General features: G+C 40.5%; 1 protein-coding gene and 1 long non-coding RNA gene across 2 annotated transcripts in view; one reads left to right on the top strand and one right to left on the bottom strand.

The window, feature by feature from the left end:
- Nucleotides 1-7,747: 7,747 nt before the first annotated feature.
- Nucleotides 7,748-18,159, top strand: part of PRSS12 (serine protease 12) — a 45,006-nt gene continuing 34,594 nt past the window's right edge. Inside the window, exons 1-2 of the mRNA XM_074867210.1 lie at nucleotides 7,748-8,215; nucleotides 16,575-16,713. Of these exons, the coding sequence (XP_074723311.1) occupies nucleotides 7,900-8,215; nucleotides 16,575-16,713 (455 nt within the window). The 5' untranslated portion in view covers nucleotides 7,748-7,899. The remainder of the gene's footprint in view (nucleotides 8,216-16,574; nucleotides 16,714-18,159) is intronic.
- On the bottom strand, nucleotides 11,560-13,542 carry LOC141942943 (uncharacterized). Its single transcript, XR_012628783.1, has 3 exons — nucleotides 13,500-13,542; nucleotides 11,986-12,060; nucleotides 11,560-11,735 (listed from the first exon to the last, which is right to left on the bottom strand). It is a non-coding gene; the product is annotated as an uncharacterized LOC141942943 (long non-coding RNA).

Raw genomic sequence — 18,159 nt, 5'->3', positions numbered from 1 at the left:
GCAGAAGGGACATATGAATATCTTCACTGTAGTTCAGGTCTCTCTTTTTAATCTTGATAGAGAATTGTGACTGAAAATAAGAAGTGGCAAAATCCTGCATGCTTTTTGGTCTAACTTTGTGAGACTTTTTTTTCAAGTTCATATATAATAAACTTCTCCAGCTGTATACAATGGTGAAATCTTTTTAAAAGTCTCTCTGTGAACTGATTAAAAATAATAGATGCAAACAGACTTTTGGAAATATTTAAAATTCTTTACATTGTCAATTAGTCCAGCACTTGGAGATGAACACAGACCAAACCTAAATAACAGTAAGTGACTGTGAAATTGTATTTGATTATTCTGTGCCTCTGTGAGAAAATGGGTATTGAAACATGTTAATATATGATTTTAAAAAAAAATAGCAGTATTTTTTATGTTAATGGGACATTTTAAAGCCTTAAAAGTCATATCTATTGGGTTATATTTTAGGAGTGCACTGCAGAAGCATATAGAGAAATGTATAAATCAAATTTATTTGTTTAAAATGGGTTCCCTCCAAAATATTTTGTTAAATAAATAAAATATATGGGCCAGATTATAGTTGTATACATATACAGGAGGGGAAAGATGGAAAAAGGAACATGTCTTGCTTTGCATCTCAATTTGTAGACCAAATGCCCTCATGGTAAGGTTTGTGCTAATCTGAAGTGCTTTCTGCTTTTCAAGATCAAAAGCATTTAGCAATTCAAAGTCTATAATATGTTAAACATGGCTTCATGGACAAAACTATTCTTGCTCCACCAAGAATTTATCTTTTTTTCCCCCCCCGTTTTTATGCTTATTTTACATGTTCTAATAAGCTATAGTTATATTTTAATAATTGTGTAATATGTACTTGCGTTACGCATAATTGTAAAAATACAGCTGTAACTCGCTTTATCCTTTCTCATTCCCAGTAACAGAGTCTTATGTTAATGAAGATAAATCAAATACTTGAAGGGTCATTGCACGTATGTAGCTCAGCACTAAAGTAATTCCTACATCCCTCTGAAACTCTGGAGAAAAAAGTCTTATTTACACACTGTATGTACATTGCCATTGGATTTTATGCAGGACACTGAGAAATTCCCACAGGAAATATTAGAAATGCCTTGTTCCATTGCTGCTAATGATAAGGTGACACTTGGGTTAGATGGGAGGTGAAAACACAAACCAGCCCTGCTTGACTCATCTTTCTGTGGGTTGTGATTTTCATTGCACTTACACTTCACAACAATGAAATGCAAAATTCTGAAATAGATATTATTAAGAAATGTTTTCAGAAGATTAACTCTGAACAAAGACATCTGCTACCATTACAGACATAAATAACTGGAAGAGGACTACCTGGATAATTTGTGAGAGAAGAACTTATTTAAACAACTGCATTTATAACGCATTGTTTACCCCAGGGAACCTTCTACACCATGAATGTCAGAGGAAATTGTAGAAGGTCATATATCTCCGCTCTATGAACCAGTTGTCCTAACTGACAGTGGATGTTTTGAATAAATAAGGCTTCATCCTGCTCCGTGACAGGCTTACTTAATGTTGGCTGATTTGTAAAGGCCACTTTCTACATGAAAGAGAGTTCAAAATGTATGTTTTATGATGAAGACATTAAAAAAATGTTTTCACCTTTTCTCTCTTAGATCTAAACCAAAATGTTAAACATTTCCACAAATGTTAAATATTTTTACAAAGGTGTAGCCTGCCCACTCTTTTTTTTTTTTTTTTGAGTGGGTTGTTTCACTATCATGAACACAATGAATCCTGTACAGAGCTTCCCTTAAAGGATGAACTCAATGAATCAAGTACCAAACCCACATATACCCAAGGCAGTCAGGTTCGGAACTGAAGTTCCATTTCTTAGCAAGACTTTGTTAAGATTGTTTGTTAACAAATACCATTTCCCATTCCATTTCCTCAAAATATCCTGTTTGGCATATTCTTGCCTCTTTAAATATGCTTATTTATAGAACAGCTTCACAAACTCACCTTTCACCTAGTTAACAGACTGCAACATATGTGATGCCACATTTACTCCCTATTCTAAGCATCAGGAAATAAAGCAGCACCGCTGCTGTATTTACACAGTCGTGCTGGAGCACTCCTACTCTCACACTTGCGTCTCGCCCCCCACTCAGCCACATGGCATTGCACGCCTGGGATCTGCTAAATGGTCCTTCTGGGAAGGCACATAAAGGAGTGCCTGGAGGTTGCTCATGGAAACAATACACAACGCAGCCTCAAACACCATCACATTGCAACTGCATGAACAAGACTGTACGTTGTAGTACTTGTATGCTCCCAGGTGTTGCCGAAATAGTAGCAACAGCATGAGCAAATCATGTCTCCAGTCCTCCAAAGTTCTACACACAGTACTCATGTAACCTACTTTATACATGGAGACATCACAGTATGCAGATGTGTACATACTAAGAATGAGGATACATGCTTGCAGAATTAGAACCTTTACCAAATGCAGGGCTTTTTTTGTTCTTACAAAAATATTTTTCAAACAAATATCTCCGCATTTCATTGTTATTCAAAAATCCTTTTTTTTCTGTAAAAAATGTGATAGTTTTTAAGTGACGCATAGTTCCTTTGGATATGTCAAAACTATCTCAGTTGAAATAGCGTTTTCTTCCATTCACTATATTAAACAAAAAGTGTTCACCAGTTTTGTCTGATTCAGTTTGCCTTTCAGTTTTAAGTGCAATTATTTCATCATGTCTGTATAACCCTGTGTTAGGCACATATGCACCGATGTATTGAATTGTTCCAGGAAATCAAGTTTCTTATTGCCTTGTTCCAGGAAATCGGGTTTCTTATTGCCTTATAATATGAACTCAGCTTGTTGTACAAGAAAGTACTTAACACTTTAAAAAAGGTTTTTCTATGATCTCATTACTGTGTGCACTGTGTTATGTGGTAATGGAAACCTCATCAATTACAGGCTGTTCAGTTACATCCTGTGTAATGCAGGGTCACCCTATGGAGCTTATATATAATTACAGACAAAAGGCCTATTCTCTTCCATATAAGCACAAACTCAAATGAATTTTGAGTCAGACTTGGCAGGATTTCAAATTTCTGCTGCCCGTGTTTGTTAAAAAGAATGAGATTAATGAATAAAATTATTTTATAAGAGCGCTGACTTATAACCTAAAAATGTTGACTCATTACGGCACCCATTCTACGGCCCATTTTGCACACGGAAGCCTCCTTTGTGTGAAGCCTTGCTTCCTCTCCTCCTAGTCCTGGGTTCAGACCCTGTCTGGTGCTGTTAGATCTCACTCGGTGCCCATTAGGCCATGTGCCTAAGTTTCTCCATTGATTCCAGCGATTAATCTATTGGCCCCAGCATACTTGATTATGTGAAGAAATGATAGTAAGAAATTATTAGATGGATAGTTTGAAAATAATTTCATTACAACGTGTTGTGCCTGGCTATCTACATTCTCTCTGCTCTGTACTTATTTCCTGGGGGAATTTCTCATATATTGCCTTGCCTGAAGCCAAGCCTTGCTCTGATCTGTCACACCTACATTGCTGTTTGACTCTAACCTGGTCAGGAGGGAATGCAGGAGAGAATACCCTGGCTTATGGCTATCAGTGGCAATAAGATGGGACTGGCTCAGGCCTTCACTTGTCAATAGTATTTTAACTGAATTCCACCAACAGCTGGAAGTGCTCAGCTTTTCCAAAATCTGTGCTGAGAGCACACTGTATGAGCTACTCGAAAATACAGGTAGCAGTTTTACTGAATACAGGAAGAGGCTAATCAGTGAATTTTGCTATTGATTTAAATGGGAGCAGAATCAGATTTTTCAAGCTGAATTTTAATTGCTTAGTATTAAATGTTTCTGAAATGCAAGACTACTATTTTTGCATGTATAACCCACACATCAGATACCTTCACCTGTTCACAAGAACCATTTATTGAAAATTAGTCCTCTGATAATATGTACCCTCACACAATTCATCCAAAAGCAGAGCCAGAGACAGGGAAGAACTGTCACATGCTTTTAGAAAGCTATTAGGATAAAGGAAGCTCTTGTGTAAGTTTGCTTTTAAGCCTTGCATATATGAATAACCCATGCCACTACTGTATCATGCGAGTATTTCTAATATTTCCATTTCTCGGGTAACCTGAGGAATCTGTGCACAAAAACACAGCGGGGGCGGGGGGTGGGGGGTTGGTGGTTTGGAGTGGTCAGATCAGTCCATACCTATGAATTATTTATTATTCTTTGTTTTATCAACAGTTCGGTATTGGGGCTGTCAAATATCAGGAGAGAAAAAAGCAGCCAACCCTGTGGAATTGTACAGAAATTAAGACCTGTTCTAGCAGATGATTTCCTACAACTGCTCTCATGGAAGTTGTCAGGTACACAGCACAGATTTGCTAACTTTGGTCATGAGCATCATTCCATAGACTCCCATGGACTGCTGTCAATAGGTACTACCTCTGTGTGTAAAAGGTACAAACTAAATTCTAAGATTAAGTATTGAAAATTTTTTGCAAAAGAAATAATTGCTATGTACTTCAGCTGGAGCCAGTTCACCCACTGTAATGTCATTTTAACAGATTATTTTCTCTACCAATCTAGAAAGACTAAAACAAGCCTTTCTTTTCATATAAAAATGCAGGCCTTGTTAAACACAGATTACTAATTTAAATCCCACAGTGCTGCTGCGGGAATCTAAGTAGCACAGTTTCCAAAGACTTCTTATTTTCTCAACATTTTGTGACGATTTTTTTTCTGAAAAGTTGGATACTCTAATTTCAGAATCAAAGTTGTATGTAATGCCCAGATCCACCGACACCTTTTGAGGTTTCCAAAGATCTACTTGCTTATTTTCCTAATTGAGCAAACATAGGTTTTTTTTCTTTCCTTTTCATTTCTAATTCAATTTGTGAGTGAGTTTTCAATAGTTTTGTAGAGCAGAGACAAAACTTTTTAAGGCAACCAAATGCACTAAGAACATCTCATATTTGGCATCTTTTTAAAGCTATATCAGCTATACCAGAGTAATAAGCCTTTGTTTCTTGTTTATAAACATGTGATGGTAAAGTCTACCCTTAAAGCATAGTGCAGTTCCATTTTAGGCACACTTGTAACTCCTACTGTTATTTTAAGTGTGATGTCCAAAAGAATCAGGGTTCTCAAAAATGCACTGTCTGTCCATGTAACTGTTGCTTTGTCTTTGCTCTTCCCAATAACTTTGGACCGATTGTGAGAAATTTGACAGAGGTAGAAGTCACACAAATAATGAGCTTCTTACAAGTGTAACAAAAGTAGTCAAGCAGATGAGAGTGTTTTTATACGTGGCACCTGTAAGTGCCACAGCCAGAGGAAAAACTGCAACATGCTCTCACGCAGTTCAAACACAAGAGAAACCATATGGGGGAGACACTCGTAAATGCTCTAGCCAAGACAGAAGCTGCAACCAAAGTGCAAAGCTGGGAAGGCAAACTTCCCCAATTCCAGTATTTTTTAGAAAAGGGCCCCTCCTACTTACAGTGAAACTATTATCAGTCTTGAATGGAAGCCAGTCCAAGTCCTTAATTTGTAAATTCTAACATTATTTCCTGCAGCATTAACAGACTTCACATCATAGTGAAAGCTAATTTACAGTTATTAAAACCAATTAAGGCTCATTCTCTCTATATGATTACATCAAAAATAACAATCATGATAAAAATTACAATGTTCAAGAGTGAATCTGTACACGTGGATCATTCGATTAAACCTGAACCCTGTCTTGGGAGGGAATCATTATGACAATTGTTTTTTTCTTCTGGATGCTTCTTTTATAATTGTAGTTACTTCCAAACCTCTTTCCCTGTGTAGCCCCCCTCTTTCCCCCCACCTCCTGCTTAGTACATTTTGCAACCTCAAGCACCTCTACCCTACAAAGGCAAAGAAAGTTCACTGCATCTAAGATTCCTGCTGGCCCACACACCTAGGGGAGACAAGTGTAATCAGAATACATGAATAAGTACCAGGCTCAAAGCTTTGCCTGAAGTGTTTTGCAAGATTCATCACACTCATCTGTTCTCTTCCTCCTGTGCTGATCAGCAGAGCCCTTCCTCTTCCAGGCTAGAGGGGGGGAAAAAGAGCTTAGGTCAGGGAAAATGAAATATTGCTGTTACTGTGATGCCAAAAAGTGTTTACTAGGCAATGAAGGAAGCCTTAACCAGCTAGGCTGAACATGCTTTTAACCGGTCCTTTCAAAGGATAAAAGCAACCAACTTGTCATGACAGCAACAAATTCTCAGACAATTTAAAAATGGCCATAATGAGCTGCTTTCAGGCTAACATCTTGCATATATTCAAAAATTCTGAAAACAAATTAAACTCTTGCCAGTCCTGACCGTTTCTAAACTAACGTATATACACAGCCCCAGAAGAAACCTCAGAAGGAAAAAACAATCCGTGCGCTTATATCCACAGAGAAGTGCAACAACACATGTGATAGCACAGTTATCATGTTGCTGTAGAAACGCCAGCAGAGTATTCTTTAACTTTGTGAGTGATTAAAGTACTAACTGTAATGTTGCAATAAGAATCACAGGTGAGCAGAACTAAAATGAATACAGGTAATACCAAACACTGGAAGAAGACCTGCTTTTCCTTAGCAGTGGAGCTCTTTCGTTCTTATAAATAAAAGGTTAAATCGGTGAAGTTGCATTTTGCACCTTCTCAACAGCCTTTGGAGGCTTCTAAAGGAAGCACTGTTTGCTGGAGATCCATGGGATCCTGCGTGGAAAGCAGAAAGCACAATCTCTCTTTCAAACTCCAGTCACAACACAAGGTTGTGGAAATACTGTTGTGCTCACCCAGAAACCAGGTTAACACTTTTCAGTCAAAAAATTAGAGAGGAAAAAAGATCCTATGGAGAGGTGAATCCACAGATTCACGCTACAGACAAATTGCCAAATAGAGGGTGTGTGCTCAATCAGCCAGGGTTGGGCTTCGCAAAATATGAACAGCGTAGATGAAAACCAGTGCTAAATTAAAAAATAGTATCTAACCCAAACTAACAACAGAACAATATGAGTCAAAGCAGCAAAACTAACTGACAGCCATCCTGGTAGAAAAAGGGAATCGGCGATGGTCAGGTCATGCAGAACTCCGCAGGGGCTGGGAATAAGCAGATTACTATTCAGAGCACATGGGGCTGGGATAAAGCTAAACCCTCGAAGACATTTCACGGCATTTGTTTCCAGCCCCTTTGTTTCCCACAGACGCGTCTGGGGCTCTCTCCATCCTCTGCCCCCCCAGCCGCCGTGCGGGTCCGTTTTGTCCCTCTCTCCCCGAAGCCCCGACCCCGGGCCGGGCTTTGCCCGGGCTCCTTCTGCTCTTTGTGGGGCTGTCGGGGAGGTCGGGGGCGCCACGGCCGCGGGCGCAGAAGGTGGTGCCGGGCAGGGGAGCCCCAAGTGCTAGAGGGAGAAGCGGGGAGGGGGCGCAGACTGCGGAGCTGCGGCGGGACGGCGGGCAGGGTGAACCCGGGGGGCGGCCCGGGAGGGCACGGGGCTGGTGGGGGAGAGGGCGGCGAGGTCGATGCGAGTCCCCCCGCTCCGAGACCCCGCCGGGGCTGCCGGAGGGGCGGCTGCGCCGCTGCCCGCCGCGCCGGGGTCGGCTGCGGCTGGGAGCCGCAAGCGCCAACTCCGCCGGCCCTGCGCGGGGGCTGCGTGCCTCTCCGCGCCTCGCCGCGCCCTGCCCCCGCCGGCAGGGCAGCCGGGGGGCGGGCGGCAGGGGTGTGCGGCGTGGGGGGATTAGCGGGACGCCGCGGCCCCGCCTCCCCCCTCCGCATCCCGGGCGCGATGAGAGGGGGAGATGGACCCGAGCCGGCGGGACTGGCACCATGACATTCGCCGGCTTCGTGGTGGCGCTGGTGATCGGGACGATCCCCGGAGCCCGCGGGCCGGGACAGGTCTCCGCCAGCCTCCCGGCCGCCCGCCCCCCGCAGCCCCCGGCCCCGCCGCCCCCCGCCGGCTGCCCCGCCGGGGGCTTCGCGGCGGCCCAGCGCCCCTGGCCGCCGCCGCCGCCCGCCCTCCCTCGGCGGGGGCTGCGGGGCCGCCGCAGCTCCTGCGCCCTGCCCGGTGGCGGCGGCGGCGGCGGCGGGCGGGCCGGGGGCGGCCGGGGCCGGGCGGAGCGGGGCCGCCCTGACTGCGAGCGAGGTGAGCGGGGCCGGCGGGAGGGGGCGAGCGGCGCTGCGGGAGGGCGCGGGGGCTCGGCCGGGCGGCGGCGGCGGCCCCACCGCCCGCCCCGCGTGCCCCGTCGCCGGAGGGAGCGGGGGGACGGCCACCTCCTGCCGGAGTGACAGCAAAAGCTGCGCTGAGAGCAGCGATCGGACTTGTGCAGCAGCGGCTGCAGCGGGCGAGGAAGGTCCTACCTGGCATCGTTGCGGCGCTGTGCCATGCTGGGCAAATGGCGAGCGGCAGCGGCGCCCCAGGTGCGCGGTGGGCTCGGTGAGCCGAGACCGGCATTGCCAAGGCTGGCATTCCCCCGGCGTACCCGGGAGCGCGGCTCCGGGGAGCGCTAGTTCTACAGAAGTGAAGAGGCAGAAGGAAGAGCAAAAGGATGCCTTGCTCCAAACGCGAACTGCTCACCTAGTATCTCTTTCTCTCTCTCCCCCCCCCCCCCCCCCCCCCCCCATCTTGGGATAATGGGCTTTGCGAGTAGCGCTGGTGCTTGCAGACATCTGTGAACCCAGCCGGGAGACGTGTGCTCCCCCCGACTCCCGGCTGAACTCTCCGTGACTTCAGAGGAAGTTTTCAGGGCGTAAGGACTGAACAGCGATTTCAGCATTCAGCCCTTGAGCACTTGATCAGCTTTACATTTCATCAGTGTTGGCGTTAAATATATTTATGCACAGTCTGGGTTTGAATGACTTCACATTTTCTCCTGCATTGCTCTGGTATTATCTCCTACCTAAATAAGAATTATGTCCTATCTATAGGTACACTAAAAATGATCACACATAATTGTTGCAACGAAAATAAATTTTCCCTTCTTTGTTGCCCTACCTTTTACATGTTTTCTAATATCACAAGATCAGCAAGGAAGTTGATCATTAATATTAATAATTTTGTTCTTGTGGAAGTTGGTTTTAGTTGGTGTTTTTTTTTAAATAATTTACTTTCAGATCTCTGAAGAGAATTGTTATCCTTCTCTTCCAACAACAGCCCTAGAAGTTGTGTGAAAAAAAATATGATAATTTGAACAATGTGATAATTATACATATTGGTGTAAAATATCACATGAAGAGCACCAAGGTCCACATTGATCATTTATGCATTAAAAAAAAATGCAGCTTCCAACGCTGTGTTCCAAGTCAAATGTACTCCTTTGAGAAGACAGAATGATGTTATGTGTTACAGATGTTTCCCTGGAGAGAATACCAGGCAGCTGATGCCACAGAGGAGAAAACAGATAACTAGACATAGATGAAAAAAAATCCAGAAGACTTCATGCCCTTTAATTGGTCTCAATTTGGGAAAGGGCCCCACAGTTGCTTCTTTGATTTAGCCCATCATATTTATAGCTTTTTTTCAGAATTCTTCAGTCTGGTTCCCAAAATACTTTGTGAGAACTTGGTCTGAATATGTTACAGTGAAGAAGAACGTGGCATTTTATTGCTAAGAACCCAATCTTGCACTTACTTAAGTTAATTCCAGAATCCCCTGTAAATTCAGCATGAATGTGATTTAAGTAAAAAACCACCAAAAATACTACATGGTTTGGGTTTAGCAGTGTTTCTTCAGTCTTTTCAGAATGCCACTTTTTTTTTCACCAGGAAAAGGAAATCCAGGTTAGCCCCTATTCAGAGGGAAGACATAGCTACTGAACAATAGCCGATACTTTAATTGAAAGGTCATCTGCTTCTGCTGGACTCAGTGGTAAACTCTCGGTGACATCAATAGGGCAAACGCCTGTCCAAAAGCCTTCGTGGAGGCCGTATGAAAGAATGGGAGAGTGTGTGAGCTGGCTTAAGGTGGAACATGGAAATAAATCAAGCCATTTGCCCAGAAATAAACATTATTATAACATTCGTTCTGAAGTATGTTCCTTTCTTACAAGAAGCCAAGAAATGCACGTAAGGCAATGTTATGATGCAGTTTACAGCCAGAGAAGGACAGATTATTCAGAGGTAAACTCACTGCATCTGTTGCTTTAGTACATGTGCCAAGGAAGCCCATGCTCAGTTATTAGGCACCTGCAATAACTAAATTCAATACCATGTTCAAAGCCTTAACTGTAAATCTCCTGGTTTTTCTAGCTTAAATATTAAGACTTATCTGCAAAGTTAATAAGCTAAACTTTGTGCACGTGTATATATTAAACTGCTTTATATTTAGACATTAATGATGAAAAATTAAAAAAAAAAAAGTGCCTTTGCAATTATACTATGTGGTACCAGTCTAAAATCAGGTTTATAGTTTAAAATAATAGATTTTGGTGTTTCATTTCCTTCCTTCTAAAATGAGAGACATCTGGGTAATATTATTTATTCATGCCTTGAAAGCAAGTAAACCAAATACAAATATATATAAATTATGATTAACCAAGGAAATCATAGAGGAAAATAAATGAGTACAAGAGTACTCTGTACACAGAGCCAGCGTAAGTCCAGCAGAATGTAGTGTTTTAGTTACTGCTAATAACAACTTACCTGTGACTTACTCATGCTTCAAAAAAGAGGCCTGCTCAGTACCTAGCTACCACACAGTGTTTATGTGGCATGTAGTTACAGTATTCTGCATGACATATTGTTCATGCTATGTTGTTAAGTATCTAATTTAAAACTTTTAAGTAAAGTGGGTTAACTATTTTTCTTTACTTTACAAAGGGGAAACAATACGAGAGAGGGTAGGTGTCTTTGCCAGAGGTCACGCTACCCATCAGTGGCAGAACTGGAAAAAAAATACACATCTCCAGAATGGCCAGACTGTAGAGTCTTTCCATTTAAATTGCTTTTAACACAGGATAATTCTACTAATGCCAATCAAATAATGCTTCACTAAACTTTTGAGAGAGAAGAATCAAGCCTCAGGCTCATAGTCTAAACACTAGATTATTCTTCCTACCTGTTATACTATAGTGCAGGCAGTTGATGGAAGGTTTTCTGGGGTTTTGTTTTTTTAAATAGCATGGGGTTAAAGAAAAAAATATGATGAAAAATTAAACATTAATGTCTGTATTTTCCTTCTAAGAAGCAGCTCTTTTGGAACCATTCTTATTACAGCTGCCCAGCACGAGACCCCTCATTTTCTATAGCTTTGTACCACACAAGACAACTGCACTCCTTTGGAGTCTGTTATGCTTCTAACGCTTCAGTTTATTTTTTTAGAGCCTTAAACCATTGATCATTGACATGATGAATCTCACTGCTGCAGAGGAACCGATTCAGCACATTACACACAATATATACAATATTTATGAAACTTCTAATATAAGGATCCTTGTGTGTGCAATACTGCTATCTGCTGAAGTTCTCAAGATAGTTCTTAAAAAGTAGTTCTGATGAATACACCCTTTTTTCAAGGTTAAAATACCAAGAGAAAACAATTGTAATTTGACTAAGAGCAGTGCTCAGGAAAGTGATGGACAACAGCATTCATTGATCGCAGTGAGCGTCATCCATAGTTTTGCTGTAGTCAACAGGATTAATTTATTTGATTTGAGCCAGCCCTGATCCTGGAAGGGAAGAAAAGTTTCCATTGATTTGAACTGGTGTTTGATTTGACCTATACTACAAGTAGCTTTTTACAAGTACCTCACGCAAACCGATGAATTAGTTTCATTCTGAAACTGGGATAGACTCTTTTATGTGTATTAGGAATCATCCACTAGTGTTCCAAAATACTACAAGTTACAATGTGGTTACACGGGATATACAGCATGTATCAATGGGAGACCCTCACACTTTATGTCAATTTGGACTTACCTAATTGACTCCAAGGCAACAGAGATGAACTATCAGTGCAGGGCCTTTCTGTGGCACTATCCCATGTTGCAACACCTTGGAAATGAAAGCAGAAATAAAAATAATTGTTGCTTTTACACATTTCCAAAATGCAGAATACTTCTTTGATGTATACAGAATACAGAATTGGAAGTGATTCCCATTCTATCTGCAATTCGGCCACACACAGTAACAATGCTTGTTCTCAGTGAAATGTAGAAAATAAAATAGGTTTTGAAGCTACCCAGCATCTCTGGATGTGAGAATGATGTAGGAAAAGAGGCCAAGCACAACAGTGCAATTCCTTTGAACCTCTTCTGCTTTTTGGAGTTAATTAAAAGTTGGCTGAGAGGTCTTCCTCTCCCTTTTTTCCTGTGTGTCTCATCTTGAGCCTATATGGCAGGTGTTGCGGAGCAAGTCTCAGCAGCACCCACTGGATACCCTTACTTCCTTGCATTTGCAAGTATAACTTAATCTCTTTTAAACAGTGATAGCAGATAGGAAAGACTCTGACTTGGGCAGATACCAGGGTAACTAAAATTACCAGACTGTATGTAAACAACATGAATTGACCGTCAGTAACCTCAGCTAGAACATAATTAGAAGAAACACATATGTATTTTTTGAGTGTATATAACTGAAGGAGTTTCTGGCAAGACAGTAGATTTTTATTCTTCAATATAGGGCTGAATTAAGTCCTTTGTAAGACCACAGTATGTATCCTAGAGCTGCCTGGTAGGCCTGCTTTGTGGTCCTGGGCCCTTGTTTTGAACTCTTGTGGGGTCAGTTCACCTCTCCTCATCACTCCTCTTACTGACCAGTGCTGAGGAGGGCACTGAGAGCCATGGGCAGGACCCCTGTACTCAAGTTCCCTGCTGTTGAGCTTGACGTTGAGGCAGTGAAGATTTGATAAGCACTTTACGCAGAGGCTTGACACCATATTGAGTTGGTGGAGAGGGGAGAGAATGTGAGTTTCTCAGAGCATTGTATAAAAGTTAGAGTAGATATTACTGCATTAGCTCTACTCCCACATGTTTAGTATTCTTCAGTAACTGAAAGAGCTGAAAACTTACAGTTTAAAAAATGGAGATGCTACCATACCTAGGACTCCAGAAACCTAGAGCCTCCAATGCATATGCTTAAGCCAGACCTGTTTTCTAAGAATTAATTCAGATTCTCTTCTCCAGAGCTTCTTGTGCCCTAGGGGCAGCACAGAAGGAAGCCCCTTGGGCACACATGTTGAGGTGCACTATGGGCTTGAGGTGTTAAAATGCAACAGTAGAAGACTTAACCAGTGAAATTAAGAATTAACCAGTATCCTTTTAATCATGCTAAATACTAGTTTTCTTGCAGCCTATGAAGTGAAAGAGCATTTCCTAGTCATTTTAACAATGCAGACACTGATTATCTTGCAAGTAAGATACTAACACATTCTTAGTAACAAAGATTGAATCATGAGTAATGAACAGAAACTTGGTAATACAGCATAAACATACATGACAGCAGATGTTGGCCATCTTGCAGTTCCCTATGATCAATTTACACATGAAGTAAGAGCTTTACCTATTGGAAAGAAAAAATAAGCTACTGAAATGAAGGTCTATATTTTAAAGTTCTGTTATGTTTTATGAGGTATCCATGTTACTGCAACTAATGTATCTCTCGATCCAGTAAAATAACTAGCAGCAGTCTGAATACTGCAACATTTTGAGTGAACAACAGAGAAATAATTTTCTCATTAGTGTGCACTTTGATTTGCTTGCCACATAATTATGACTCATCATAAGATATAGGTTAATACCTACTTCAAAGTGCATATGAAACAAAAAATACTGTATCATTTTACTCTTGTTGGATACAGTGCTGAAATACTGAGCTAGAAACACTTAGATAGCACTTAGAAAAATACGTTAGAGGTATTAACCTTTCAGAGGGTTTTCAATTCTGACTTTTCTTTAAAAAAAATGGCTTTAGTTACTATTTTGCTTCAGGAGAGAATGCTGGATTTTGCCCTGGATGGTTTAGGCTAATCATAGCTATAGCTGTCAATACTGTCCTATAAGGAGAGTAGTGAGTCAATGCAACCACATTAGAATTATTATATCATATATTTGGTTAAGTCTATTAAACAGCAGGCATAATAAGAGGTTTAAGATTGACTAAATGTAAAAATAGGCTTTCTTTTTATTTCTTTCTAGATTAATTTATCAGGTGAAAATCAAGAATATTTTTAATTTATTATGAAATTACCTTTAACAATCATTTTGTGTGTTTTCTGTATGAGAGAAGCTGGTTCTTTATAGTATTTTCTTGCACGATGAACAAAGGTCTGTTACGAATGCAGGCAAACCAAAACATTTTGTTGAGATATTAGATAATTTTTTAAAAAATCCCTCATTTATTGTTTTCATCTATGTCTTTTCACACAGGCATGTGGAAATAAGGCACTGTCCCTTCCAATCATTTTCCCTTCCTTACCAACTGATATCAGTAGTGTGTTTTCCCACTTCAGCAGGGACCAGATGTCACCTGGGGTTCCTTAGGGGAGTGGGTGGCAAGGGAAAGGCTGTTTTCTTTGTTTAATGGTACGTGTCCACAGTGACTGAGAACTCTGTGCTTTTCAAATTTTTTTCCTGTGGCTTCTACTAGAGATGCAAAGGATTTTAAATTTCTTTCATTTTTAATTGTTGGGAAAGGAGTTTCTGATGTGCCAGAGTTATCTCTTGTGCTATCTTTGCTCTGCATACGTGAATAAATTCTTCGACTGTTGTCACTGGAAATTCTGTAAATACAGAAAGAGGAGTGAGCCAAATTCTGCCATACAGACCTTAGAAGAGAATTTTATTCTTCAAGTACTCCCTTATGCAAATATCTGAATAGAAATATTGTGTAATGTGTAGTCAGGATACACTGTATTGATTTCAGTAGGTGTCATGCAGGACTGTAAGCAATCGTAAAAAAAAAAACTTATTTTTGGAGATGACATCTTCAAAATTGCTTTCTGGTATGTCAGGAATCACTTTGCTATGACTGCAGTTGATGTTTCAAGTGAAAATAATAGTCCATACAAAAGTCTGCTGAAGAAAGCAGAAATAAACAAAATTCCAGACTCTCTCTGTATGTGACGGAAAAACACAAAGAGAAAAATTATAAATACAGATAAACAATGTGCAACACGCCTATAGGATTGTTAAAATTAACTCATTAATAATCCTCTATTCAGAGTGATAGCTCATTCTGTAACATGAGTTGAATAAGTTTTGTTTGTCATTTACTGCACAGTAAGTTACTGCTGAGAAAGTAAATAGTAAGCAAAAAGGAACACACAAAAACAAGTTTGAGGTTAATTAATTCCTTGAGTTATTTGGCAGTCATTTGGCTTCGTGGTTTTATAAAATACACTGAACTAAATTAAAACCAGGACACAATCTGCGTGAAAGCTGGGAAGAAAAAGTGGATCTACCTTTTTTTATTATTATTTACACATACATGACCACATATACAATGAAAAGCAGGCACAAACATTGAGTGTTTTCTCCCATCACTAAAAGCCCTGCAAACTGGGTGATGGGGTAGCTTCTGATTTTAAGTAGATCGCAGAACAGAGACAGATGGATTAACAGATTTCAGGTAATACTAATGCATACAATTAGGCTATGTTTGATAACAGAAATGAATTTTTTCTTCTTGAATTACTGCTCTGTTATGACTCTTTATTCTGCTCTGTAGAGTTAGACCTGTGACGAGCTTTATCCTACTTTTACCAGTGGTACTTGGCTACCTTCAACAGCAGATGCATCTGGCATCTCAAGCAAAACTACTGTAACAAAAAAATGGAAAATCTGATTAATTTTCTTGGATTTCTGTGTCCTGTAGCTCTCAAGAAGCAGACTTCCCCCCCCCCCTCCTTCTTTTAGATGATTCCTCATGTTTTTAGCTTGTTTTGTCTGAGACTTTGGTAAAGACCTCTCATGAATTAATAGAACTACATCCAATGTTTTTCTGTCTGAGAACAAGTATGAACAAATGCATTCTTTGGCTAAAATAAACTGCTGACATCCATGACATGCACAACGTTACATGGGTCAGAGCAAATACAATCCATGTGGTTGTTTTCTGATTCCCTTAAGTTTGATGGAATTATGTGGAAGATAAAAGTATAGCACTCGTATATATATATATATATATATATGCTTTTTGCTCATTTGGGTAGAGGTAACCACATTTAAGTAATTATGTGTAGTCTACACATACTTCTTTTTTGGTTAGATCTTTAACTAAGTTGTAGCACCAGAAGGATCAGAAATGTGATGTAATTTCAGTATAAGAAGCAAAATGTCTTCCTTATGTAAAAAATAAGATTATCTTCTTTTATATATCACTGTATAAGAATGTTGGATGTGCCAGAGTGCTTCTTAGAAGCAGCTCACCCAAAGAGCACAAAGATGGTAATACATGAAACAAGAACCCTCTCTGCAGAGGGAAAATCACGTTCAGAGTCTTTTGTGTGGGATGCATTAACTGAGCAATGGAATATCTTGGAAGCTTAATTTTTTTATTTTTTTAACTAGGGTCAGTGAGACTCCAGGGTGGCAAGAATGAGTTTGAAGGTACAGTGGAGGTTTATTTGAATGGAATCTGGGGAACAATCTGTGGGAGCCATTGGGACAATAATGATGCAACAGTTGTATGTCGACAGCTTGCACTTGGGTAAGTTTGAGTCCAAGTAAAAATCAGTCAACTTATTTTAATGATTTCAGTATAAAGGACAATCTATTTTGCAAATCCTGAGGACTTTTGTGTTTGATGATTGTTTTTTCTGTTTGAAAGCTGTTGAACGCTGAAGTTGTTCTTCCCAGAATCCTTCATTTCCTTCAATTACGTTGTACTTCAGAGAGGTTGCTGTGAGAATCAGTATTTGATTTGAAAGCTGCATATGGGATCTGGAGAGGAGCAGATGAGGGTAGATGCTTTGCTTTCAAAGTGAGAAGTGTGAACAGGTCAGGAAAGCTTAGGGCAAACAAAAACTGCTTTACTAGACATCCAGGAGATGTCCACAAGGGCAAAAATATCTGATCCTGATCTCACTTATGTAAGTGTCAATTAAGAACAGTTCCAGTGAGGTTACTGAATCTATAAAAACATAAATGTGGCCAGAATTAGACTCTACATGGGCTCCTAATCATAGGAAAATTCCTGGTTCTCAGGAGCATGGGGTTACCCTGGAAATCATCCATTCTATCCTGCCAAAAAACATCTGGGACTCATCCTAGGTTTTTGGAAAATGTGATATTTTTGTTGTGCATATCTTCATCTAGCTAGATAATCTGTATGGTTTACTTTCAGAGTTGCACATTGATAACAAAACCCAAAACCAGACAAGTTTTGCAGCTTCACATTTTCATGGAAACATTTTACAGAGTTATAGTAATATTGGACAGGTTGAAAGTCCCTGCATTGTCCTCATTGACTACTACTTCCCACTGCTGTCAGAATGGAGTTAACCAACAGGACCCTTTAACACAGTTTGGTCATTAAACTCTAGATAATGCCTATAGTGATACTGCAATTGCAATAGTAAGATGAAACTGAGGTAAGGAACAAAATGCCCATACCAAAAACGAGTTTTAAAAATAAAATGCAATTTCAGCTTCTAAAAAATCAATGCTGTTCAAGTTAGCAACCAAATTACTTGAATATCCCCCTTAGCACCCCATTCAGTTTGCACTTTCTCAATAAGCCACAAAGTATGGCTGGCTTTATTGCCTTTCTAACATTTCTTGCAGTCACATACCAAAGTAGTGATTTTGTTTGCTACAAGCAGTAAGGGGCTTTTATAGCATACTTGCACTGTGACATTCCTAATGATTATTCCACTTTTTAAGACTGCTAGCCAGAACTAAATCTAAGCTGTTTTGTAATGTTCAATACTAATCTGGACACACCATGCCAATTTATAAAAATATGAGGATTAGATGAGATAAAAGTTCAGCCATCTGGAGACCGTGATTCTGCTTATGACTTCAGCTGTCTACGTGCAATGTCTCCTTTCCTCATTTTCATTTAAGTTCTTTTTGCCTTCCATACCCTAAACATTCTGGTTGAACAAGACCACTATTAGTAAAAGTAGATCAGTGATATGGGTGAATGACTTGG

Source organism: Strix uralensis, chromosome 4, assembly GCF_047716275.1.
Source record: "Strix uralensis isolate ZFMK-TIS-50842 chromosome 4, bStrUra1, whole genome shotgun sequence".
In the NCBI taxonomy this organism is placed as follows: domain Eukaryota; kingdom Metazoa; phylum Chordata; class Aves; order Strigiformes; family Strigidae; genus Strix; species Strix uralensis.
The sequence above is the reverse complement of the archived record's forward strand: the minus strand, read 5'-3'. Positions and strand labels throughout refer to the sequence as shown.